We start from the raw sequence: 26736 nt of genomic DNA on the forward strand, positions 1-26736 counted from the left end.
ATTTCAAATACTGAAAATATTTCAAAATAGCCAGCTCTGCTAAGAAGTTTGCTTCTTGTTTTAAATATACTAATTTCTCCCTCATTCCTAAGAGTTTATCAGCTATATAATCATCTAGAGGTCTAAACTGAAATACATATCTACCCATACACATGCATACACGCACAAGTTAATTCATATCTAGCTGATAATCTTTGTAAAGACAATAACAAGAAGGAAAAAAAAAATCCTCTGACTGGGATCTTCATAAATAAAACTGAACACCTCTGGAAGAAGCCCACCTGACAGACTTCCAAAATTGCAAGTATAGCCAAATAAATGACAAGGAGACAAAAAAAATAAACCTAAACCTTTGCCCCTGATTTATCTTTGCAGACAACTGAATCCATGTTTAATATATAAAGCCATGGATTTGTAAGTGCAGCTCTTCATATTATGTGAAAAAGGAAAGAGACCCTAAGTGTACAAAAAAACCCACACAATTCCAAAAGAAAAGGAAAATCTTAATGTTTCATATAGGGAACTAATGCGGACTACTGTGTGCAATTGAACTCACATTTTGTAAAGAGTTCAATTCAGACATTTGGCTTAGGGAATGGAGAAATTGGCTGTTTAGTCCAGAAAAACACCTGCAAAAACCCAAGTAAGAAGGAATACAATTCCTGTCAACAAATACAATAGAGAAAGAAGAGCTATTCATAAGGAACGATGCTGGCACAATGATAAATGGGCACAAACTCAATATGAATAAATTTAGGCTGAAATTTAAAGCAGCCCCTACCTACCAAGAAAATGATGTTCTGGAACTGTATTCCAATAGTAACAGTGAATGCACACACACAAAAACAACCCACATTTTAAGGGTCTGAGTTGGTCTCTTTATTAAAAAAAGAAATAAAAAAGTGTCTGAAATTGCAAAGGATTGAAACCACTCAGGGACATAAAAATCTGAGGGACTGCATACAGTCCTTCAGTTAATTACTAATTAGATGAGGTGGGGGTAAGCAGCCAGACTGAATTGTTTTTAAACCAGTTTATTTTTGCCTACTGCCCTCTACCTAAACACAAGATAAACAGAAACAAAAAGAAGGGAGGGTAGACAAAGACTGTTGCTCAGTTGGTCTTATAAGCTACACGTTGTCCACCACTCTACAGGCTGCTGAATAGAGACTAACTTCAGCTGATTGCTGCACAGAAAAAAGAGCATTCTTTTCAAAGTCATAATGAAAGGAAACGTTTTAAAAGTACTAAAACATCTTTCACATACACTCTTCCAGTTTTTCAAAACACTAAGAAATACAAATATTAGAACTATACACAGAATTCCAGGTTCGGTTGTAAAGACATTCAATACAAATTGACTTCATTTCTCCCTCTGAACTCCCACCATTAAGGCAGAGCTCCTGCTCAGCTAATTTGATCACTATGATTTTCAGATCTTTCTCACCTTTGCTAAAGCAGCATTATTCAACAGTTTATTCTACATCTGCTGTAGCTATGCTCCTACCCACATCATTCTGCATTTGGTCTCAGAATTATAGGACATTTTCTCAATTAGCTCAGCATACCCAGCTACTCAGATTACTCTGTCTGAACACACTGTCATCTTGACACTGCCATTTTAAGTTTTATCAGCAGTTATTTTACAATTACTCTGACAACTAGATGAGAACACTGGAATACTGGTGATTGTGACAAATCTTTGTCAGATAGAATTTAATACTTGGAGACTGTGAAAGACGCTAGCAACACAGTTTTGCACAACCCAAGTCTAACTTCCTGCTAAAAATATTACAGTGCAAATTAATTTAAATAAAATTATCTAGCCGTGGTCTACAAAGAAACATAATAATTGCAGCACATACTTCCTTCACCATCATCTGTAACTCCCAACACCAATCTCAACAGACACTGAGCATGTTTCCGTTCTTTTAGCAGCACCTCAGCATAGCCCGGGAGACGAAGAAATAAACCGAAGGCAGCCAGAGAATGTGCGGGTATGGGAGACATAGTCTGCACGGTTGACTTGATCGGTGGAGGTTCTGCAGCAATTGTTTCTGGTGCTTCATACACCAGTTCCCCTGATTGCTCAATGGTAACCCATTCAAACTGATCACTGTCCTTCTGTTTTTCCTGTGTGGTTGATGTAACCACTGGAGTGCTCACCTTTACCAACAAAAACAAAGAAAAAAAATTGGTAGTCATTCAGTTAATCACCTAGGCAAAAACTGTATTAAAGTTAGGAACTAAAGGACATGTAATTTTAATATAGAACACCGTTAAAAAGTCACAGTAAATACACTACCATTTACAGATATGGGGACCAGACTAAATGGTTAAAAAGGGCATAGTTGTTGCATTTTCAATACAGTTCTAGAAGTCCTGCCTACACAAGCAAGCACCTGTGCTTTGCCAACCTAAAATCTTCTATACTATGTGCTCCTTAAAATCTAGAGGCATAAGAGACCCAAAAGACACTGAGATAAACACTACAATATCAGACTGTTAAATAAAAAACGTCCCCTTTGTTTTCAACATTAAACACTGAGTGTGAACTTAAGCGTTTAGTTTTTAATTACATACTTTCAAAAAGGAGAACAATTACACATGATACGTTTCAAAACTAATTAGATATTTGGGAATATTAGCAGTCTTGTAGCAGTTTACATGCCCATTTTGTGCTTTTGGTTAATTTGGCAGGCTTTATTACTACCATGCTGTAACACAACAGTCTGTAGTTCTGTGGTCTGAACTAACACTGCACAGAGGATTACGCAGCCAGGAATTATGATGGGAATCGGAGTTCAAGGGTGTAACAGTTACACAATTACTCAGTTGTACTCTCAGTTGAAATAAAGGCATGATACCCAGGTGCCTCTAATGTCACAGAAGTTTCAGGCTTTTATGCTACTCAGATGAACTGATGCAATCGTATTTAAAATTTTAGTATTTTGTCACCAAACTGATGTAAACTGGAAAAGATTAATCTGAAAAGCCCTTGCAAAGTTTATTCAGGGTGCCATATTCTTAATTAAAAATCAAAGCCATGTTTAGCTGCATTTATTCAAATCATCTACACCTTAAGAGAATCAGCAGTATCAGTGACTTAGAGAAATACAAAAGTAAAATTAGAGAACTAAGAGTCTGAAGAATTTATCAGTCTTCACTCTGAATCTTACATTTTGGACTATTGTACCTAATTTGTTTTTAAAGATCGTGGATTTCTTATTCAGTATTTGAATTCAAACACGTTTCACACTAAAAAACTGAAAAAAAAATATTCCCAGGACCATATAAAAAGAACAAACAAAGGGATGAAATTTCTCATGATCATAAGTTGCCTTTCATATGTTGCAGAATTCTGTGAATTAGTCTTCCTCAATACAGAGTACACATTATCACTCTTGGATTTCAAAACACAGTAAAATATTTATGTGAAAACATTTCCTTCACTTTTATTTTTTTTTTAACCTGGCTTGACACTAGACCTCTAAATCATATTTGTGGAACTACTTACAAAGGATTCACACTAATTATCCAGTCTCACTACAGGGTTCTTATTCCTGCCAAAGAAGTAATTCCATACTAATGCCACTACTGACCTGTAACTGCCTCTAGAGAAATTCCATACATAATTATGTGTACAAATAGCATACACATTAATTACATAATTTAAAGATATTAATGTAAATATAATAAAGATTAGACAGTTATTTGTTCTTTATAATAATAAATCTAAAATAAAATTATATAATCTGCTTTGAGAACTGAATTTCCCTTAACCATAAAAATCCCTGAGGGTACACTTACATGAGTGATTAGATGATAAGCAAGTATGGCTTTATAGTACATCAGTAACTTTATGTTACTGGACCCTCCAAGATATTTTACAAACAAAGTGAAGCAAGCAGAAACATTCGTTCCATAAAGACATGGCTACTCAAGCAGCCTATACCATGTACAGGGAAGCAGCCCATATAATCTGGACTGAGTCGTGGAATTACTCATCTATTTTAAAGCTGCTTTCCTACACAACTAAGATGACAAACTGAACCATTGAGAATTCTGAGAAAAACACTGTCCTTAAACAAACAAACAGAACACTCATAGCATATTTTCTACACTGCTCTTTCCACTCACTTGCTGAATTACATCAGGATAAAGCATAGGGAGTCTCTCTGCAATAAGGGCCAATCCACCCATTCCTGCAAAAACTTGCAGTGGAGACTGAATGGGACAGGTTTCAAGAAGTGATTCATCTAGAACTGCATCCATACACTCATCCCCAGGACTGATGGCTTCATCTTCAGGGCAAGGTCCCAGTAAATCTGCATGGTCTACAAAAAGAGGTAGGAGAAATTAATACATCATCATCAGTATTGTCTTTATTTCTTTGTCCTCACTCAAAAGTGGACCTCAAAAGTATCAGTTTCTTCTTAAGCAAAACCCAACTCAAGAATCTGAAATGAACAACAAGAGTATCAAAACAAAATAAATGTATTTGTGGTATCCTTTGCTAGTGATAGCAGACCCAGGTCCTAAGTTGGGACTACTTCTACAGGGTTGCAAGTTAATTATTAGATCAAATTCTAATAAAACAAAATCCTATGCCTTCAAGATTTTGTTAACTTTGGAAGCCCAACATTTAAAACACTACTTTTCATCTAGGACATAAGTAATTTTGTTACTCTCTGATAAAGAGTTTATAGTTGAAGAACGGAAAGATAACTTTACCTAAATTAGTCCTCCTTTTTCCTAAAAAATGCTGAGATTTTTTATTTTGTTTCCCATTTCCCATGATTTAACTCACCATCCATGAACTGGTATCACCTATCACTCACCACACCTATCATTCCCACATCTACTGAGATGTGTCAAAATGCCCTTCTACCAAAGCTGCAAAATTTAATTCTATCTTCCTAACAAAAAATTTCAGTATCTCTATTTAACATTCTGCTAGCCTCCATCCTCTCAGTTTATGACTAAGAACCCTAATATCTTGTCCAACAGACAAAAAAAGGTATTTTATACACTGATGCACAGAGGTTGTATATACATAACCCTACCACAATTCATTTATCAAAAATCAACCCTCTTTGCTAATTACCATAGGCAGACTTCACAGCTAACATACTTCATCTAAAAAAAAAAAAAAAATCTGTATTGCAGACTGTGTTGTTAAATTCTATAAAGCAGTGATCCTCAAAGCCTTCACAGTATATCCACATCAAAAGGCAGCACAGATCAGCTGAAAATTGATTATAATTAAAATGTTTGCATACACACATGCTACCATTTATTATGTATCTGTAAAAACACAGAAGCATATTAAAGCATAATTCATCCAGCTACCATCAAAACTTTAAAAAAGTTTTAACCACAGATACTTTATATCTTAAACCTTTTCATCCCTAACTTGAAAGGGAATAAGAAGCAGCAGGTCGTTCCCCATCCTAATGGTCAACTTTCAAAAAGTTCAAGAAGCACCAGGTTACAAGGACATTATAGACATGTCATGGGAGGAACACATCACTATGAAGCAATATGATCAAAGTAACAGATTTAATAAGCTCAAATCAGGGTCATGTGCAAGTATGCACATCAATTAATCCTAATTCAACCTGATGCACTACGAGAAATAGAAAAGGTCACATATACTTCCAAAGCAGAAAGAGCCCAAACATAACACTTCCGGTACCCACAGCTTTGTTATCTACTGTTCTTGAGGGTACAGGCAGAAAAACATCTCTGTGGAACTTTTCCCTGTCACCACAGGTAATGAGTGTATGCAAATATGCTTGTTTCAACAAGGGAGCACCTTCCATCAGACATGTGGAGGATGCCACCACACTAGGCTGAACACAAATTTAGAATTCAATTGCTTGGAATGACATCAGTTGATCAGACTATAAGAAAGGTTAGATTTCCTTGACAGGGAAAATTTTAAAATAAAGATTTTGAAGGAGGACTCACTCTTCTGTTTTACAATGTAAGCCTTCCCAAAGAAGGAAAGCAAGAAAATAGGCACACACAGATAATCACAATGCACAAAAAGATCACTAAAGCCAAATGCTTCTCTGCAAAAGACACTTGAAAAATATGCTATCAGTGAGCAAGGGTATAGGCAGATCTTTTATTATGAGTGCAAATATAATGCTATACCTTTCACATCTTAAATAGTGTTGCAAGGAGTTACACTTAAGTATGCTTCTCCAGTACTTGCTTTAGTTAATCTTCTTATAACCCAATTTAAATCATTTCACCTCCATTAATGTTCTGCAAGTTTTCAGTGAAGTCATGCACTTCAGCTGTGAAGAACTGCTAATCTCAAAGGCATTGAAGCACAGAGAAAAAATACAAATAAATTACACTTCTCCTCAAGTATAGTAGCAATAAATGCAGCACTAAAGACACCATGTGAAGTTATAAAATCTATCCAGCACAGATGGTGTAAAAAAAAGTCTACTTTAAGTAGCAAGTAAAGAAAGACTGCTATGTAAGAATTATTTCTACACATAATAAAAACTAGTAATGAAAAAGCAGTTGCACTAACCTTTGTAACTGATGAGTGCTGCCTGTGAGACATCTGAATATAACTAATATTTTGTTGTATAGCACCACAGATCAATGGATTTGTAATGACAAAGTCAATTTTTTAAAAGTATTAGTCCGAAGCCTTAAAAAAAAAGGCCTAGTAACTTAAGTTCAGAGGACCTTCATGTTTTCACATGCAACTCTACTACTAAACTGAACTTCCTCTAGTGATTTGAGTTTTATACAAACAAAAATTTTTATTGTAGGCTTAGAACTTAAATATAAAGCAAAACAATAGAAAAACACTATTTGAAAGAGAAAGGCTGCTCAATAGTGTGAAAGATCTGTATATCCAGTCATCACACGGAGTCATGAAATACTTAGCTCAGACCAGAGAGCAAGTAAATATTATTTTAATCAACTCTTCTTTCTGTTTCTTATCTTTTCTAGAAAAAGACTGAACTACAAGGTCAGCATTTTTTAAAAGAAGTCCCTGTCTTAAGATAGCCAAATTATTAACTTTGTAATTCCATGCTGTGCCAGCAGGATGTTGATTAGCACCTTAGCTTAATTTCAAGGTTCCATTCCTCCAAGTCCTTCCCTAAAGAAACGACATCAAAATCTTTCAAAACACATTCCTGGGCTACAGCTCCTACCTCTCTCTTCTGCAGTACTATGAGTAAGTAGATAGCAAGCAATTTAAAAAAACACATTATTAACAAATGGATCATGTTATAAGATGTTGAGACCTGCTTAGAAGGACTTGAGAAAAATTCCCATTTTCAAAGAAGTACCCAAGTTGCCACAATAAAAAATGTCACAGGCTTCTGTGACTCGTGTAGTTTGAAACAGCTCCTGCATTACTTCATCTGCCAAGGTTATCAGCACATACAACTACTACAGAGAATTGGTGTACATGTAAAGGAATAAAATACATGGTATCTATACAATCACATTCATATCATATACAACACTACTATGAAGAAAGGAAAGTGAAACCGGAACAACGATATTGGTGAATCTTACAGTATAAAGACAGGCCATGAATTTATTCTTTATCACAAAGTTTAGGACTTGTCTTGTAGAGAATGGTTTGGGAACATTATTCAAGAATATAGAGAAAATTGCTGTTTCTTATCAAGAAAATCAAACTAATTTTTGTCCAAAATAAAAGCATTTTCAAAAGGAAGATAGGAAAGAAATAAGAACGCTCACCTTTTTCTGTGTGAAGACGTTTAAAAGAGTCTGTTTTCGATAAGCTTGGATCTGAGATAACTTTGGAACCAAGCTTAACTGTCAAATCGATGGAACGGTATCCTTGAGGGAGTTTACGGTCATACAGCAGAGTCAGAAGCTGGGCAAGTGTCATTTCAGCTGGTAATGGTTGGCCTAAACAACAATGACATAGAATCAGAGGGGAAAATTATGATTGGGTTACTTTAACATAAATGTTCAGGTGCTGGTCATTACTTGTACCACAGATGCCAAGTAGACTAAATATTACCTGGCTTCAAAACCAAGGCCTTAATTTTACCATTTGTTCTCCTGGGAAAAAGGACCCCATCGGTTTGGAATCAACTAAAGAACTATGCCAAGATTCCCTAAGGCAGCTCTGTCCTGACAGTCCTAGCACTTGGCATATGTAACAAACGGCTAAGGCTGTAATTTGATCTGCATGTTAAGCACGCACAGCCTGTCCCCTACTATTGAACCCCACCCCTGCAGTACCCTTGGATTGTGGTGGTATAAAGGTGTGTGACTATAAGGTAAAATGGATGAAGTGGAAAAAAAATGGAAAACAGAGAAAGCTGCAATTCTTTTTCATTCCTATGAGTCCCAAGCTCTTGTGTCTGGACACAATTCAGCATGAAGAAACAAATGGCACTGCCAGGACTACTTTTCCCAGCAGCAACGCAGACTTGAAATGCCCATGCAATACAACCTTAACTAATCACTCAAAACAAGATTTCAGCCACTCTGATGTTACGAAGAACATGTACTTTCCTGAAATTACAAGTTACTCTCAAGGCAGAGCAATTTTACCTGATAACAAGTACACATTAAGGCAAATGTTTTACAGTTGGATCACATAATACACTGAGCATGCTCCATTCACCTTGACTGTATTTAATCAAATAACACAAGTTCAAGGAAGGTCTTTAGTAGGAACCTGTTTCTTCAGTGGAAGATGCTGTCTTAAGAAATGAAAATTCAAAGTGTCTTGCCATTGCGCAAATGTTTTCTTTAAAAAAAAAAAACAACCACTTTTTTGTTTTATGCCCAATTTTTTCACCACTAATTCTACTTTCCATGGCTCTTTTTCACTATAAAACAGACAAGAAGCTCTTCCGTCTAATACTGAAGTGTTTCACCCATGTTCCTATATATGCAGTGATCTAAGGTTAAGAATTTGAGTCACACCCATCTCTCTCTATAGGAGAGAGATCTCTCTATGCCCTAACTACAACACTTCTACCAGCTTTGTCCAGATAGCTGATAAAAAGTGAGTACATATCTGTTCTATGTAAAACAGATGACATCAAGCTGACTGGTGTGGTCAACACGCCAGAGGGATGGGAGGTAACCCAGAGGGACCTGGACAAGCTAGAGAAGTGGGCCCATGTGAACCTCATCATGTTCAACAAGGTTAAGTGCAATGTCCTGCACCTGGGTAGGGGCAATCCTCATTATCAGTACAGGTCAGGGAATGATGTGATAGAGCAGTCTTGCCAAAAGGGACTTGGGGATACTAATGGACGAACAGTTGGACACAAGCTAACACTGTGCACCCGCAGCCCAGAGGGCAAATCGCAACCTGGGCTGCATCAAAAGAAGTGTGGCCAGCAGGCTGAGGGAGGTGATTCTGCCCCTCTACTCTGCTCTTTTGAGACCCCACCTGGAGTACTGTGTCCAGTTCTGGAATCCTCAACACAAGAGGGACACAGACCTGCTGGAACAAGTCCACCCAAATGATCAGAGGGCTGGAGCACCTCTCCTATGAAGACAGTCTGAGGGAGTTCAGGTTGTTCAGCCTGGAGAGGAGAAGGCTTTGGGAGGACCTTATAGTGGTCTTCCAGTAGCTGAAGAGGCCTGCAGGAAAGCTGGGGAGGGACAGTTTACAAGGGCATGCAGTGATAGGATGAGGGGCAACGGCCTTAAACTAGAGTAGGGTAGATTCTGGTTGGATATCAGAGAGAAGTTCTTTACTATAAGGGTCATGAAGCACCAGAAAAGGTTGCCCAAAGAGGTGGTGGAGGCCTCACTCCTGGAAACATTCAAGGCCAGGCTTGAGGAGGCTCTAAACAACCCGATCTAGTCAAAAAGGTCCCTGCGCACTGCAGGGAGGTTGGACTAAATGATCTTTAAAGGTCCCTTCCAAACCCATACATTCTATGAAAACATGACTAACTGATTAAGTCATGCTATTTTTGAAAACACAAGTACTATGGAATTCAAGAACACTCCTGAACTGGCAAATCAACCTTCCAGAGAGCAATGCAAGATGGTTGCCCACTCAGAACATGAAATAATAGGCCACAAATACCAGTTCAGTTCTGCCCTGCAGGTGAAAGAAAATGTGAGTCACGTTACCAACCCACCCTCCTTTTATTTCTGAGTGGAAGTGGAAATATTGCTGAGATTTTGTTTAGCAACAAGGAACTAAACTTCAAGGAACTCCAGCATAATTGTTACTTTTGTTAAGCCACAATGTTATAACGCTCCACTTCCAGTTGAAAGCTGTTAGCAACCCAGAAGGGCCCTACACTTCAAGATGCTAAATAGAAAGATAAAGCATTACATCTACTTTCTGTTGACATATCAGCCACTGCAAAAAGACCAACATTTTTAAGTTGAAAAAGAGTTACTGAAGTTACCTGGTAGAAGTTTATGGTAAAGATGAAAGACTGGAACACTAATGGTCTTGCTGGAAGATTCTCCTCCTGAGGAAGAGGTACCTACTTTATCTGCCATCACTCTTCCTCGCCTTGATGGTGGACGTGGAGGGGTGGATGAAACAGCTCTTTTTGACTGAGATTTCAAACCTAGTACAGAAATTAAAAAAATCAAAGTAATTCTAGTATTTAATAACTTCAGTCAACCAAGATGTAATGTACTCAATACTTTCAATGATAGCTCTGAGGACACTAAAAACCAGACACAGTATATATGAAAAGATAAAGAAAGATAAAGACAAAAGAAGATTTCACAAGCAAGTACATAAACCAATGTAAATTAATGAAGTTTATATTTAAAATGGTTTACTTAACTGGAAAAAGACAAACAAAAAGAAGGAAAAACTTACATCTGCTTCTTTCTAAATAGTGAATGGGCTATATCAGGCAGTATGATCAGAGATGCAACTGTGATGAGACATGGCTGACTATGCTATGCCCTATCTTCAAGCTTGGCATTTTCTTTTCTTCCTAGATTCTTTATTCATATGTTAACCTGCACTTGGACCTATTGATATTTTAGATATTCCAAGAACGTGTTTACCCTGTTTAAGTGCCATCTACTGCAAATATCTTTTCAGATAGAGATGCTGTGCTTAATATCAGCTATGTTGCTTTAAATATACACCAAGATCCATGAAACTGCTGCCCTATTCAATACTTGAGTTTAGCATTATATCCACATCTAGAAACCTGAAACAAAAAGCTTAGAAATATTGGTGCCAGAAGTCAAAGGAAATCAGCATATCTTCTTCATGCTTCATGAAGTGTAAATGAAATTGAGGTACTTCAACGAAGGCAGAAAGCTAGACAGGAGAAGAATAGCTTGAAGTTCATTAATCTCTCTCTCACACACAGCAGCACCTCAAACCAAAAGACTTCGGAACTCTACAGCTATCATCTGAACTGTAATCTTCTTGTATCACTGCAAAATTACTCTGTCAAATCTATAACCTCCATGGTAGTTTTGGAGGAAAAGTGTTTACATGAATTATTTCAGAAGGATCTATATTAGTTTTTAGAATGCAATTGGTTTGGAAAAAAATCCTGTATTTGTGGTTTCCAAGTGCAGTTAACGTGGTTTTATGCTTTCATCTCCATCTGACAGTCTTTAGCAGAGTGTCACCAGCTGTTATGTGAAGTACATGGATCCATTTATTTCCAAAGCATATTGAGGGAATAGAGGTGATTAAACTCTGATGGACCAACCACTGCAATCAGGTGGAGGTAGTAATACTGACACCACAGTAGCAGTACACAAATACTAATATACTATCATGTAATCCCAGCTCCAGGTGTGTTTTTACAAAAGTCTGTAAAATGCACTAGCAACAGCATCCACAACGTGTCACTGACACACATATTTAAGTACAAATTTGTCAAAGTATATGATCTGCTAGAGGTAGAAATTCTACCAGGAACCAATCTTTGCTGCCTAACAGTCAGTCAGATTAACTGGGCACTACAATTTTTCTAACCATTAGTAATAAAAAGAATAATCTGTAGGCACTTTTCCCTCAATCCACACTTGTAATATCAGAAAGACCCTTTTTTCAGAAGGTGGAAAAGGCATACCAGAAGCAACAACAACGCTGTAATTGTCCTGAAATCCATTTTCTGCTTTAACTTTTTCTTTCTCTTCGTAGTTCTTTTTTTCTTTATCTTCCTTCTGCTCATTAATTAGCTTAGCTGTAATACTAGGTGTATCTATACGGGGGGGGAAAAAACAAAGAGGAATTTCAAAACACCAAGTTGATTTTATTAGTTTCTAGGCTGTTCAGAAGGCTATACTTAATTATTTTAGTGGCTTAGAGTTCCATCCTAGGCAGCAATAGTCTTGGAAATTGCTTGGAAATGAATTAAGGCATTTGATAATTCTGTTCCTTTCTTCCCCTGAAAATCTGTCCCCTGACAATATAAAATTCTAACAGTTCAAATCCATTACCTGATGATTTAAATGTATTAATATTAAAACATGGCTGCCCATGAATCAAAAATGAGATTTAGCAAAAATACCCCACTCAAACCCCAAAAACCCCACAACCAACCAACCAAAAAATATCAAAAAACCCAAACAAAAGAATAACAACAACAACAAAATCTAAAACTTTTTTAAGGACATCTGCAGACTTATTAAATAAACTGTTGTATTTAGATCTGGTTATCCAGTGTTATATATTGACTCAATTTTAGAACTGGCAATAGAACTGTTCCTTTAAAACTGGAAGATGCCTAAAGCACATTATACAACAAAAACTTCTGCCATTTGTTTAAGAGAACATTAGATTACTGAAGTTCAACTGTTTAGGTTCAATCATTAGTGCAGATCACAAATATCAGCAAACAACTATTAAATTATTGATGATTAGTGACAATGGGTAATTTCACACCTTGTAAGGTACAACACTGGAAGAAAGACAGCCAAAAAATTCTCTAATTACTTCTGAGTAGCTATTTGTTTCCACACAGCAGCCTTAAACTATAACCACAGACTCAAAACATAGAAGTACCAGATACCTTTAATTACATATGACCAGTGGGTGAGCTGCTGAAAGACATATGGTTTGACTGCTTGGAAATATATTATGATTTGTGCCTAAAGACGTTTGGTTATGTTTGTGCTAGACAGCAGTGCAGACCAAAAGAACATATAGAATGTGAAAGTGCTGCTACTCAGGACCCAAGATTCCGATGCACTATGTATCTGAGACTGGGTGTTGGCTTTAAAAAAAATTCTCATTAATATTATTACTACTACTACTATTATTAAACTTCAGAGTCACTCTAGTTTGGTCTTATGGACTGAATGCCTATTATTGATGGAGAATTTAAAGGCCATTAATAAAATTAAGGAAGCTTAAGCAACAGTATTTTTACTACTCAGATGATACCTAGATTTGTTGTTCAATTTTTCTGTCCAGCTAAGACCAGTAACTTAAGACTAAGGTGAATGAAATGCAAAACAATTTGTACTCATCCTAGACAATCCCGTCTTTCTATGGAAAGGAATGCAAGTAGCAGATTTAGTAATGATTTTAGAACTTTTCCCCACTAATTATTTTTATTTTTAGAAAAAAAGTATGACATGAATGTGCTTATCGTGATTTATTTTTGCCAACAGTAGGACACAATCAATTTGAGACATTAACAAACTGACAGACTTGGACACAGGATCTTCATTACTGCCTATTGTTGCAGTGGTGGCAGTCTTTTTTTCCTTTCCACTTCCCGTCCACCGCCTCACCCCAAACACAGAGCTTACTTTTCATATATTCAAGTCTTCTTTACTATGTCCTAACCATAAACTTAAGGGAATAATATACAAGTATCACAATAGGAGAAATCTGATCAGATGAGGGATGGAAACAGAGACCTGAACTTTTTCAGAATTAATTCTTCCCATTTAAAATGAGAGCTAAACTGAGGAATAACAGTTATGTAGCAAACCCCAAAGTTATGGTGCCCTACGAAGTCAGGATTTGACCAATCTCAATTACAGACATTACAGTGTATCACATCATAACATTCCCCTCCCTAGTCCCCATTAGCACTGGCTATCAATTCAACTGCAAAACACCACTAAGGCAGCTATTCAGTACAGTTTATGTCACTGCTCAACAACTGATTCCCACCTCATATGCACTGACTATTACAGTACACCCATTACAGTAATTCTGTCAATAAATTGAACAAGGATCCAAAAATTTTTCCACACGTGATTTGTCTGGACAGTAAGTGAATACAGAACTCTATGAGAAACAGTAAACTATTTACTGGTCAGAAGATTCAAGCATTTTTCTAGGATTCACTATCTTTTAGTTAGAATGCCAAAGCATGTGGGTTGTCTAGTATTCAGCTAAATACCATTATAGTACTTCTAATACCTTGTTAGGTAACCTCATTATTGCCCTAATGAATTTGTTACTTCAAATGTAAAGATTAAAAAAAGCAGTAGTTCCTCTGAACCCCACAAAGATAAGTTTAAAAAATTAAAAGCTAATCTACACTGTGTTCCAGAAAATGACACATACTGATGTATCTATATATCATATAAGTACCTAGTCAGACGCACACACTTCAGTGCACATCTGTAATACGGCAAAACCATAACTGCAGTGACGATCAACCAACCAAAAAACAAGAAAGCAAATCCCACATTCCCCACCTCAGTTTTGCAGAAGGTGAAAATAGTATCTGATCAGAAAAAGTCTATTTTGCATGAAATATTTAAGTCATATGCAAAAGCATACAACTTACACCACTGTTTCATATTTGGCAATAACTGATGAAGACTGCAAATACGTATGTTAGATATACTTGGTTTATGTGGCTTTTTTGGCTTTGGGTGGGTTTTAATGGAAACTATTTAAAAAAAAAAAAAAAAGAAAAAGAATTACTGCAAACTTGCCTGACACACGATCAAGAACCTCTGCTAAAGTTGTTGAGACAGGCAAGTGAAGAGTACGGAATTTGTGTCCAGCTCCATACATTGGATGTTGAATTATGTGACTAGTAGCATTAATTCTACCTTTGTACAGCTGAAAGGAAAAAAAAAAGTCAACATTTAACTGACTTTAACATTCAGAAATAAGTTAAACCACCAAACTCACCTCAGCAAAACAAAGCTAAAAAAGAAAATTGACATATCCTTCAGCTTTGGATGTATACAGTAAAAATGCATCAATGTAGGACAAGTTTAATTTTTTAACTCAAAATAATTTACTTTGAAAGCTTAAAGTATTTTTAGGATCAAAACCAGTATGATATCCTATTTTTTTAAAACCTGATTATTTGACATAGCTGTGTATGAGAAAAAAACTGAGTGTCTGACACTTGGAATTATATATGAAATAAAAAGTAATTCTGAAATTAAATGAGGAAAATCATAATATACTTGGAGAAAGACGTCATGTCTCTATTGCTCTGACCTGAGGATGAAGTTAATTCTAGACTTAATATCTACTTTTTACTATTATGAGGGATAACTAACTCACTATTAGTTAAAACATTTCAAATATTTTACCATAACATATTTTATCCTGAGGTCTGTTTGCATTTTGTATCACTCTTTGCTTGCAGTAACTTTGCAGACTTTTCTGCAATGAGACTGTCATTTATCTCCTTTCTCATATAATCAGTAGAACTGTTTACTTATATTCACACAGAGGGCCAATTTATTGTGAAATATTGTGAAAATAATTTAATACTTGATGACAATCAGAATTTAGCTTCCAAAATAGTTTGGTAAGAACTTAGTAGAAAAAAATGGAGATCCAACCTTTGAATGGTTATGTTGTTGGATACACTAGAAGTACTTGCTGCACAGCTACATTATTTTTAAGGTTTCTCTCTGGATCTTAGAGGAAGAATCAACTCAAGTAAGAACACACTACTTCCTGGTGTTTCTAATAGAAGAAACTGAATCAGCTGACAAATTATTTTCAATATATTTTTTCTGCTTTTACATATCTAATAACATTCTGTAAAAAATGGTTTTATGTAAGACAAATTATTAGAAAACTGATGTTACCTTCACATTACCAATGGCCATGTTAAAAATTAAACTAAGCAGGTTAAAACAAAACATTTAAATGTTTGTGATAAAACTGTATTTGTTCCTCCTTTCCCATTTTATACTATCTTATCCAGCTTCCCTGTCATGTATTTCACACAGTACTTAACTTCTGAGATGTAGTAAGAACAGCAGAACCTAAAGTAGAAAATAATTTATCCTGGTAAGGGAGTACCAAGATCATTCAATAACTTCTGTTTTTTCTGTATTTCTTTACTCACAGCCTTCAACTCGCAGCACTTCAGTCATTGTTTATAATTCTGTGTTCTGGTGAAGCATATGGAAGTATAAAAGCATACTTCTGCTCTATAAATTAATTCAAGTATTTATCACTTAAGATTTTATTCATAGTGTTTTAGCCGATGCTGAAGGATCACTGCCAGTTTTGAAGCATCAAAACTACGACTGTTCCTTAGTGAAACTGGTAACGAAGAACTGCTGGAAAGACTAGAAATAGTATATATATTTGCTGCGAATGCATAAGGATACTATTAAGAAGCCTTGCATAAGATAAATCTCAGTTATCAATTCTTTCAGAAGCAGTGTATTTTCAACAAGATGACTTTTTCTTTAAAATGGTGCCTTAAATTTTCTTTTAAAATGCCAAGTTATAATTCACCAACATATTCCTTTCCAAAATTCAGCAAGGTGTACAGTAGGAAAAGCTGCTGTTTGACATTTCGGAGTTGAATATATCCAGATTTATTTTTTTTTAAAGGTTAAATTTATTCCATATACACCATACAGATATAAAAAAATTCTTACTGGACATGGGGACTGAAGAAACAAAGTAACTTTCTCATCCTCTAGCATCAGCTGCAAAAAAAGTCTCCTAATAAATCCTGAAATATTTCCAGAGGTTGGGAGGTTCCCACGCTGAGGAGAGGACTGGAACAATTCACAGAGAACCTGGGAATGCAAAATGAAATCAGATTTAAAATATTTCTATATTTAGGTCTCTAAAATAAAGCTCTACACAGCCATAATAGGCAGTACCCAAGATCTACCTTCCAGTTATCATTCAACCAGATCAGATATGAGCACCACTGAAGTAAATAACAGCAGCAATAAGGGGTTTTTTTTATAGAGTTCAAAACACTGACTACAGCATCACAGTAATTGTAAACACATATATTATTCAGTAAGATTAAAAAGTGAAGAGAAAGTATTTAGAAAACTAGCTTTCAAATTCCTAAAGCAAAAATTTCCCACTGCATAACGCAGTATTATTGCCAGCTGTTAAGAGACAATTGTACTGATTTTTTTACAGACTGCCTGTTCCCAAGGGCATCATTATTCCTAACGTAGAAAAAGCTTTTTTTAATTACACTTTTATTCACCCACATCTGAAAGGTTAACAAATGAGAGGAAAATAGGAGAATTAGCACTAGAATGCCAAATGTAAAGCCATAACCTGCAATAATGCATATTTCCCTGGTCACAGATTGCATAGGCTTTACAGATGTACAAGCAAATTTACCATGAAATCTCCTTAAGTTACTAATACAAAAGATGTGTATGAAGTTTAATTTTCAAATTCCATTTCAGAAGAGTTTAGGCCTATCCAGTTAAACACAGTATTCTGGATTTTTATCTAAAACGTATTCCTCTCAAACAGGAATACAGATCTATACATAGCACTGGACAGCCATGCCAAAGCACTTTTATACTTTTCAAAGTCAGACCAAAAAGCTAACAATTTTAATTCAAAACTCTTCTAGTCTATGACAGCTTACAAAAAAGAAAATATTTTAAAGAAAGTTAAAAAAAATTAAGAAGGTTTGAAAGTTGGCTGTAGTTATTAATAAAGAAATGGAAGTGTTTTTTCCCCCCCTCACCTGTGCCATAAGTCTCTGGTTATTAGGATGGCAAGAGATGCACTGTAAGAAGAAAGCAACTGTTGCATTTTCAATTGCTGTCCGCTGCTGAGTGGTCAACCCTGCTGTTACAGTTGAAGAAAGCAAGCTAGATCTTGCACTGGTCTGTTGTGCTGTCACATTGTGTCCTCCAGAAGTAGCACCAGAATGGCACAACAGAAATAAAAGTGCTGTCCACAACGGATTGACTTCAGAGCCACCCAACCAATCCTTCATCATGTGGCTGTTGCCAACTTCTGTCAAAAACCTGAGAACAGGAGCAACCAGGTCTGCTGTTATAGGCATTTTATTAAAGTGCTGTGGAACATGATGCCTCCTCAGTCTGTCCTGGGTGACATCCAATGATTGTGCAGTGCAGTCAGAGCTAGAAGTATGGTTAAAGCAAAAACTAGCAAGACTTCTTACAAGCAGTGAAGGCAAACCTGAGTCCAATAATTGCTTGATAGCTTCAGGAGACTGAGATGAGGCAGCAAGAGTAGCCAGGTGAGACTCTGTTAGTGCAAGAGGGGCTTGTGCGTTTTTAGAGTCATCTGTTAAAGAGGAACCAAGGTCCTGCTTTTTGCTGTCATCAGTCATGGACAGTCTGTGTTGACACTGCATCGGAGGAGGAGTGATACCCATCCATCCCATGAGTAAGGAAAAATAATTTGGGTGGATGTGGCACATGGAGCAAAGCAAACTATCAACAGCTTTCTTCAAAACCATGTTGCACGGAAGAGACATGGACCAGTTAAACAGTGACCTGCAGAGGACAGAAAATCATGTCAATACTTAGTTTACCACTCATATTTCCTTTTCTTCACTGGTTCATAAAACATCTTTCCACATTTTCAAGAAACAACAGTAGAAGCTGTCGTACAACACTGCTGAGCTTGACAGCCTATTTTGGATCTCAGTATCAGGAGGACATTCGTTACCCAAAAGGCATTCCTCAACCATGTGGTTCGATTTCTTTCATCATACTGTATTTAATATAGATAAAAGCTGATCTTTCTGGCACATGAAAGACAGGATTTCAGTCTTTTGACAGTTATCACATAATTTATGCATTTTTGAGCCAACTGCAACCTCTTTTTGCTTTCAGCTCTCCAAGCTGCAGCTACTAGGAGCACACACACACACTTACATATAGATCTCTTAATCCTTTGGAAGAACTGAAAGCCTTCTAACATGTTTCCAAAAAAATTTAAAATTTGCTTTGAGTGCTACATAAAGAGGTTGCAAAAAAATGAAAGCAACAACAATACTGTTGGTTGAATGGTGTTACCCTCACTATCCTTACTCAATCTAAACTTAGGATGCAACAACAGAATTGCTCCTCAGAGATACTAAAATTCCACCTACCTTTGAACTCACATCCAAATACCACCTGCTGGAATGCTAATCCAAGGCACATTAATGCAAAAGCTAACTTATCTCCGACAATTCAGCTTAAATTTCAGAAGTGGTATTTGTAATATAGTAAAATAACCGTTTTTTCATATAACCTTGTTCAGAGTAGGTCAAGTATTAAAAAAAAAAGCAACCCTGTTTTCTGAACTGCATTCAGAGTACTGTGACATCATACATAAGTTACATTATCTTAACCTTTACATACAGAGGTGAATGCACACTTAAAAGTTTGAATGTTTTATCATACATCACATTCCCATTTAAAAACAAGGATTGTGTTGTCCCTCTTCTGGATGCAAGTGTTATCCTACGTCTAAGGGACTCTGCAAATCTAGAACAGAACATTGGTCTAACCAAAGCTCAGCTTTATCACCATTCTAGTGGATGGCTAATAAAAAACTCTCCACAATAAAACACTGAAAAGTCAGTGACTAAATGACCTATAACTTCAGAAGGAGTCACAATTTTCCAAAGTCCACATATAATAAAGGAACACTTAAAACTCTTCTCCAACTATACATTCACACAATCCTTTTGCCAAAATTTTCTGGTTAAGTTCATGGTCCATGAAAAATAAGATTCTTTTGCAAATAGTTATTAAAAAATAACTAAGGAATAAATTAGTATCAATTGGCCAAAGCAGAAATATTGACATGGAAAATGGAGATGATCTGAAAATATATCCAAGAGAAAAATAAAACACCAGATGTAGGAGAAATTAGGAGTTAGAACTAAAATCAGTTAAAATATTTCATAAGTTAAAATATCAAAGGGGATGAAGAATACACAGGGGAAGTGATGTTTATTAGAGGGATTATTTATCCATACAGGTCTGACAATAATTCTTCTACATTTATTAAAAATGGATTTTATAATTTGCTCCAGATGCTGGCTGATATGAATTAGTTTATTTGGCAGGAGGTAGAGGTATAGGACTATATTGCAACATGCATACTCAAACTAGGTACAATAATTTTATTAGTATTCCTTAATTTTGTCCTGTGATGAAAACAATATCTTCTCCAAAAGACAGGAGTTCAGTTGTTAAACCCACTTTTATATTAGTATAGATCTAAATGGGCCATCCATTTTAGAAAGTCTCTTTTTATTAAAAGTTCCTCCTTTTAAAATATAGCCTGAAAATGTATTTCTGTTAAAATGTATTGCTGAAAGGACTAATTGACCTGCATTTAAAAATCTTTTAACTGATTCCCAAAATGAACAACCTCACTTTGAATTAACAATTATTTATAAGACAGCATCACTGACATGTCTTTGGAAAAGGTCTAGTTGCAATTATGCATCTAAAGACCACCACGCTGCACATATACAAGAGCTCCACATAGTTGTACCAATAATTGTGTTGTACGTTTGCCAGTTTTGGATGTTCAATTATGCCTGAAGGCAATGGTAAAATAGTAAAAAAATGAGAACATTTCCCAAGGGCAAGAAAAATTTATGTGCTATCAAAGTTCCTTTCACTGAATTGTATTCAATTATACAAATGAAAAATGCTTTACTGGATATGGGAATGTAACAGCTGTATTTCTAAAATGCACTTAAAGATATGTGTCTTCTTTTGGTTTGTTTAAATAGAAGAGATGGTTAAGCAACATAACTTGGGAATATTAGCTCATATATTTTCAATCCAGAGTCAATAAAAGTATACAATTGTTTACGGTGAATTTTTCTTCAGAATCCAGCAACACCCGGCAAATTCATAATTCAAGACTCACTCAAGATTTTGTGCTTCATTTCTTTCAAATCAGATTGGCCGGAATAAAAGTGGTGACTCCAAAAAAAAACCAATCTCCCCCTCCTCTAAGTCTTAGCTATCAGTTACAGATACTGGATACTGTGATTAATTAATATGCTGATATGTAGGCACTATTTTATTAAGATCATGATTTATAGGTACTGTGAAAATTACTGCAAACACTCAATTTCAACAAGAACAGACCAGAGTCATCTCTTAAAAAAAAACCATAAAAACATGCAACAGTTTACCTTCCACGTTTGTGCTAGTATATACATGGATTTCCTGGTTTGCTTCGTATTTGTTTTTAAAGACAATTAAACCTGCAATATGTGAAGTGCAGTTTTGTGTTTAGAACTACAGAACTACCTGCTTAGATATATTTAAATATTCACACTATCAGTTAGTGTCAGGAATTCCACAATTAATGCACTTCAAGTTGTATCATTTCAATGAACAAAATAATTGAACTATAAAAAGTATGTAATGCAAAACTTTGCTTTACTTACTCAAAGAGGTCTCTGTCCAGCAATGCTGGTAAATCATATTCAACAAGCAATTCATAACTATGCCACAAAATAGCTGCTACACAATGCAAATGGGAAGGAGATGGCATCAAAAGCCCATACTCTCTTGTTGAGCTATTTGGACAAATGTAGCTGGCACGGCCACCTTTTTTCATAGCTGCAACTCTTGCGGAATCACTGACCCATTTCAGCAATGCTTGAATTCTGGAAGGCAAGATGATGTAGTACATTATGAAGGGTCAAAGAAGCACTCACAAATTAGCTTTTAGTAAACTGACGTACACATTTATCTCTTTCTTTGAAGCAAAGTTCAAGAGTGAGCTCAAACTGTTTTCTCAAGACTTAGATCACTAACAAGGGAAAAATCAAAAGCATCTATGATCTTGGACAGGCAAATATAAGCATTCTTTCCACAGAGAAAGAAAACATAGCTGTTATCTGAGCTCTGAGTATTTGAGAGAAAAGTCAACTGAGCACTGAAAGTTTCATCACTTTTATAAAAGCAACAAAAGAGGGACAGCATTCTCTACATAGGATGCAGCGAGCTAGGAGGGAACACTGGAAAGCTACTTTACATTTGTGCACTTTCAGTCTATCTCATAACAGATTTTTAAAAGTCTGTTTTTTGTGCAGGAACATCAAGCCACTATTCAGCAGATTGTTTTTGTATACACTTCCATATGATAATCCAAATAACATTACCTATCTTTTGTTCCAGGGTCTTGAGTAGTTCCAAGCTGATAAAGAATGTCTATTGTGGAGTCAGAAGAAAGACCATTTAATCTTCCAAACAGTAAAGGGCTATTCAGATCTTGTCGCATTAAAAAAAAAAAAAGGGGGGGGGAGAGGGGAAATAACAGAAGTACTTATATATGTATTTTTAAAAAGTACTGATGAAATTATTACAAAATTGCAATATTAAGAATTTATACTGCTCAGAATTTATACTGTCCTGCAGTATAAATACAGTATATATCCTATTGCTGCACAAATATTGCTGCATTTGTTTTCCTTATCATTACTCCTTTATTTTTAAATACCTTTTTATTATATTAAGAGGCACTTGAGACACACTGCATATCCTATTCCCATGTCTTCAAAACATTCACCTAAGTTATCTATACCACATAAAATAAAACAACCCTGGTTGTACCACTTGACTTTTGTATAACTATAACTACCTACATACAAAGACTGTGATACATAGAACCAAAACAAAGCCCACTGGCAAGGTCTAACAACCCCAATTCAGAACTCAAAAGTATCATGCTAACAAACCATATTTGTACATTTATACTACGTTTTTATGCAACAACTGAAAAGAAACACATTGCACTCACCTGCAGGATCGCTCCCTGATGCTGAGCAGTTTCTTAGAAGAATGTCAATCAATTTTAGGCCTATTCTTGTGGATTGAAGCCCAATTTTTACAAGCACAGCCTCAATGTTTGGAGAATGCATACCACAGTAAGGTGACATTAATAAAGCAGCACATGTCTGCAACAGATTAGCAGTGGGTGCTGCAGCACTAGCCATCATTCCTTCTAAATCACTTATGTGAGTGAGGCAGTGGTGTAGTAATCTTAACCATCCAATACTGAAAAAGGAAACAGGAAAATGAGCTAATATATAATTTTCTTATTATTTTTCAGCTATAACATAACTACCTGTGCATTAGATTCTAGGACAAGTACTGCAGAAAACAGCTGTGACATGATCAGACATCTCAGAAAAGCAAATTAAAATGACTGAATGACCATAATGTAATACACATTAGTGAAGCTGTTGTAATCACTGGTCTAAGGTTGTAAAAAAGGCAGGACTTGTGGGTAGAAGAGTTAAGAGTCTGCAAGTTTTATTACTGCAGTTCCTAAAACATTTCTTGTTTCACCTACATACTTACCCAAATAGGGCCAACCTATTGAGAGGATGGTGGAAGGCAAGGTGGTTATATATAGGGATGCTAGCAGTAAGGTCGTTAAAATTAAAAATGTGTAAACCACTACATTATCCTATGTGTTAACCATTACATTACCTTGTTTTTAAACGCCATACTTGTCTCATTTTTAAACAATAGTATTCAGTATAACCTGTAATAATAAATCTTGAAAAGTAAACCTATTGTAATTTGGAACCATATTAACTACTTTATTTATAAAAAATATACTACAATGCTGTTTAAACAAGTATTATGAAAAGTATGGCAATCTAAGTTGCATGTGAAATAAACAGCATCATTTCACCAGCAAGTTCTAAACTAAGTTTAACTTATTTTCACAATCCATCTTGAATCCCACAGTTCAGATAAAAGGCAAACTTGCATACAGATCTTAAATAAAGTTTGAACTTTTGTTTTAGTCCTAAATACTCATCATTTTAGAAAAGAACAAGTTTTCTGCTATGTCCAAAACAAAATTATATCCAAGTTTATTGAATATATCTATCATACTACTGCCATTACCTGTAAAACTATGCTGAAAGACAATAACATTTCACAGCATGAGGAATGAACCTTCTTTCTTTAGAGACCGATGATTTTTTGTGACTTCTAGATAACTTTCTCTTAAGTACAAATATAGCAAAAGTATAATTTGGCTATGAAAATTTACACTACTGCCATTCAAGACCAATTTAAGTTACACAACTTTTATCAAACATACACTGGACCGTATTTATGTTCTCTAAACTTACCTACTCTCTAAAAATTTTTCCACTGAAAGAAGAAAGGTTTTTAAAACTTTCGCATGCTCTCTTTTAAAATTTATAAACATTAGATTCAAAGATTAAATATTTTCAAGTAATGAATTTTTATAATTAAGTAAGCTAAATTTCAGAACCAAGAAATCTCAAAAATTCACCCATTAAATTAAATTCAAAGTTGGAAAACTTAAGAACTTATTTTTTGGTAATCCTTAACGGCTTATTTATTTTTACTTTAAAAATGAATACAAAAGTCAACATGCCACCTAACCAAATAAAAGCTTTTGACAATAAATCTTGCTGATGTGTCAGAATCACAACAGCATTCAGTTCCTATTTCTCAAATGTCTGCAAACAGAAATATAAGATTTGACTTCCACAAAACATCCTATTCTCCTATTTCTATTCCTGTTACAATACTTATGTAACTCCCCCAACTTCAGTAGGGCTAAGAAGCATATTGCTACTTCAGTATTTTGACAATTGTCTACCCATTAAGAACACAGAACACAACTCTGAACGCCTTCCTAACCTTTATATTATTTCATCCTTCTTAAGATGAGACAAAGCCTTTTACATATACAGATTAAGCATGCTACCAAAAAAGTGAGTAGTAGTGCTTGTATTTCACTTCTGATTAAAAAAAAAAAAAGAATTTGAATTTTTAAGAATTTGAAACAGATTATGTATATGTTAAAATTCAACTACAAAAACAGCTGCTCATGAATACAATTTGGTACTGGAAGATCTCACTCAAAGCAGACACATCTCTAAAAAAATCCCAAAACATGGACTGGCACTAACATGCCTCTGGCCATTGATACTACAAGCTTACCTTGTTTTAGAGACCTGATCCTCAGAGGGAAGGAATGGATTATTGACAGTTGCAGATGAGGTGTTTCCAAAGGCTGTGAGGCCTAGCAGTTTGATCTGAGAGAGGCCCAGTGTACTTGCATCCCGAGGACGATGGAGACGGAGGCAGACAGCTGAAGCAACTTCAGCTTTTACCAGCTGGATTTTTATATACGTGAGACCACTTGTGATAACAGGAGTTGACAAAGGTAACATATTGACACCATCTGCACTTATTTCAACAGACACTGATGAAGGGCAAGCTACAGAGTAAAAGAAGTTTTGAAACTATTAAAAAATCTGTACTGGCTTGAATTTAAGTGTTAAAAATCTATCCCCATTAAAGATACAAAAAAAGATGACTGAAGTTATCTTAACCAAACACTACTTCAGAACTGCAGCTGGAGTATTTTGAACTGTGCACATGGTGTATATAGTTTATTTCAAAGGCTTAAGACGAAAAAAAGTCCTGTCGTTCTAAAAGCCACATTTTTGTAGCAGGCTGATGAAAATAAGAGATTAAAATCTCACACTTTATTCCAGCTACCGTACAAAACCATTTTCTCTGAAGACCCTTGACCAATACCACCTTCTCACTAGGGAGAATTTTAAGAAATTTCACAAGCATTTTGCACATATTTAACATTAATGCCACAATATATGTACTAAGCTAGAAGAAATCAAGCAGAGTCAGGGGCTTCCATTCTCAAGAAAAGCAGAACCAGAAAGCTTATCAACTTATTTTACAGGCATTCTTCAAAAAAACTTCTGAGTTTTAGTTTCTCTGATATATCCTCTTCGTAGCATTTCTAAATCCTACCCTTCGAATTTTCAAACTGGCATCAGTTTCCGTCAATCTACTTACTTGCCAGGGAGGCCAAGTGAGGCTGGATGTGGATCTCCTTGAGCAGCACGGCTGCAGGAAGGTGAATCGTGAGGTCACACCAAGCTTCCTCGGGTAAAAATATGTACGACCAGGCGGCAGACCGAGCTCGTCTGTGGGGAGGAGTAGCCTGCAACAGCACCTCAGCAGGCTGGGCAGTGGGACTGCTGGAGGTGATTGAACCTTCAAAAACAGCACCATTAACACCGGTTATTTATGCTTACTGATAGAAGCCAGACTAATTTACAACTGTGGAAAACCCTTTTTTTCTTATCTCACCTGTTTTGGTTTATTGATAAGATCCCATGTGTAATAATGACAACTGCTGGGCTATTTTTACCTTTAGACTGTTTTACATAGGCAGTTCACATATTCCCATGCATATGCACGTGGCTGAAAATTTGCTGGGGACACTTGCTACCAAAATCCTAATCTTTCTATCTAGAGTTCATTACAAAAACAAACCAACCAAAAAAGTCCATGTTGAACACTGCTTACAGCTTGAAATCAGTTATTTCATAGTTAACATTATGAAGGCTTTAAAGATTGAAATATTACAGAAGTAACATAAATGAGTTCATAACCAAAATCTGCAAACCTTTTTCTTTAAGAAGGTTTGTTTCATATAAAAAACTCCTGACCTCAGCAGCAGCTTATTTTTCTAATCTTTGCATGAGTTAATAATGAAGT

General features: G+C 35.7%; 1 protein-coding gene across 6 annotated transcripts in view; it reads right to left on the reverse strand.

The window, feature by feature from the left end:
* The window catches only part of BIRC6 (baculoviral IAP repeat containing 6), a 171377-nt gene that overhangs the window by 53595 nt on the left and 91046 nt on the right, over positions 1–26736 (reverse strand). For 4 of the 6 annotated variants that reach the window (XM_051613084.1, XM_051613086.1, XM_051613087.1 and 1 more), the window contains 13 exons: positions 26029–26229; positions 25147–25426; positions 22952–23208; positions 22314–22422; positions 21594–21815; positions 17898–18678; positions 16825–16968; positions 14896–15025; positions 12063–12194; positions 10410–10577; positions 7750–7923; positions 4141–4337; positions 1866–2166 (listed from right to left, as the gene is read on the reverse strand). In XM_051613084.1, the coding sequence (XP_051469044.1) occupies positions 1866–2166; positions 4141–4337; positions 7750–7923; positions 10410–10577; positions 12063–12194; positions 14896–15025; positions 16825–16968; positions 17898–18678; positions 21594–21815; positions 22314–22422; positions 22952–23208; positions 25147–25426; positions 26029–26229 (3096 nt within the window). Of the gene's footprint in view, positions 1–1865; positions 2167–4140; positions 4338–7749; positions 7924–10409; positions 10578–12062; positions 12195–14895; positions 15026–16824; positions 16969–17897; positions 18679–21593; positions 21816–22313; positions 22423–22951; positions 23209–25146; positions 25427–26028; positions 26230–26736 lie in introns of those variants that run through there. The other 2 variants (XM_051613085.1, XM_051613088.1) reach the window with 2 other exon arrangements.

The sequence above is a fragment of the Apus apus genome, chromosome 3 (genome assembly GCF_020740795.1).
Source record: "Apus apus isolate bApuApu2 chromosome 3, bApuApu2.pri.cur, whole genome shotgun sequence".
NCBI lineage: Eukaryota > Metazoa > Chordata > Aves > Apodiformes > Apodidae > Apus > Apus apus.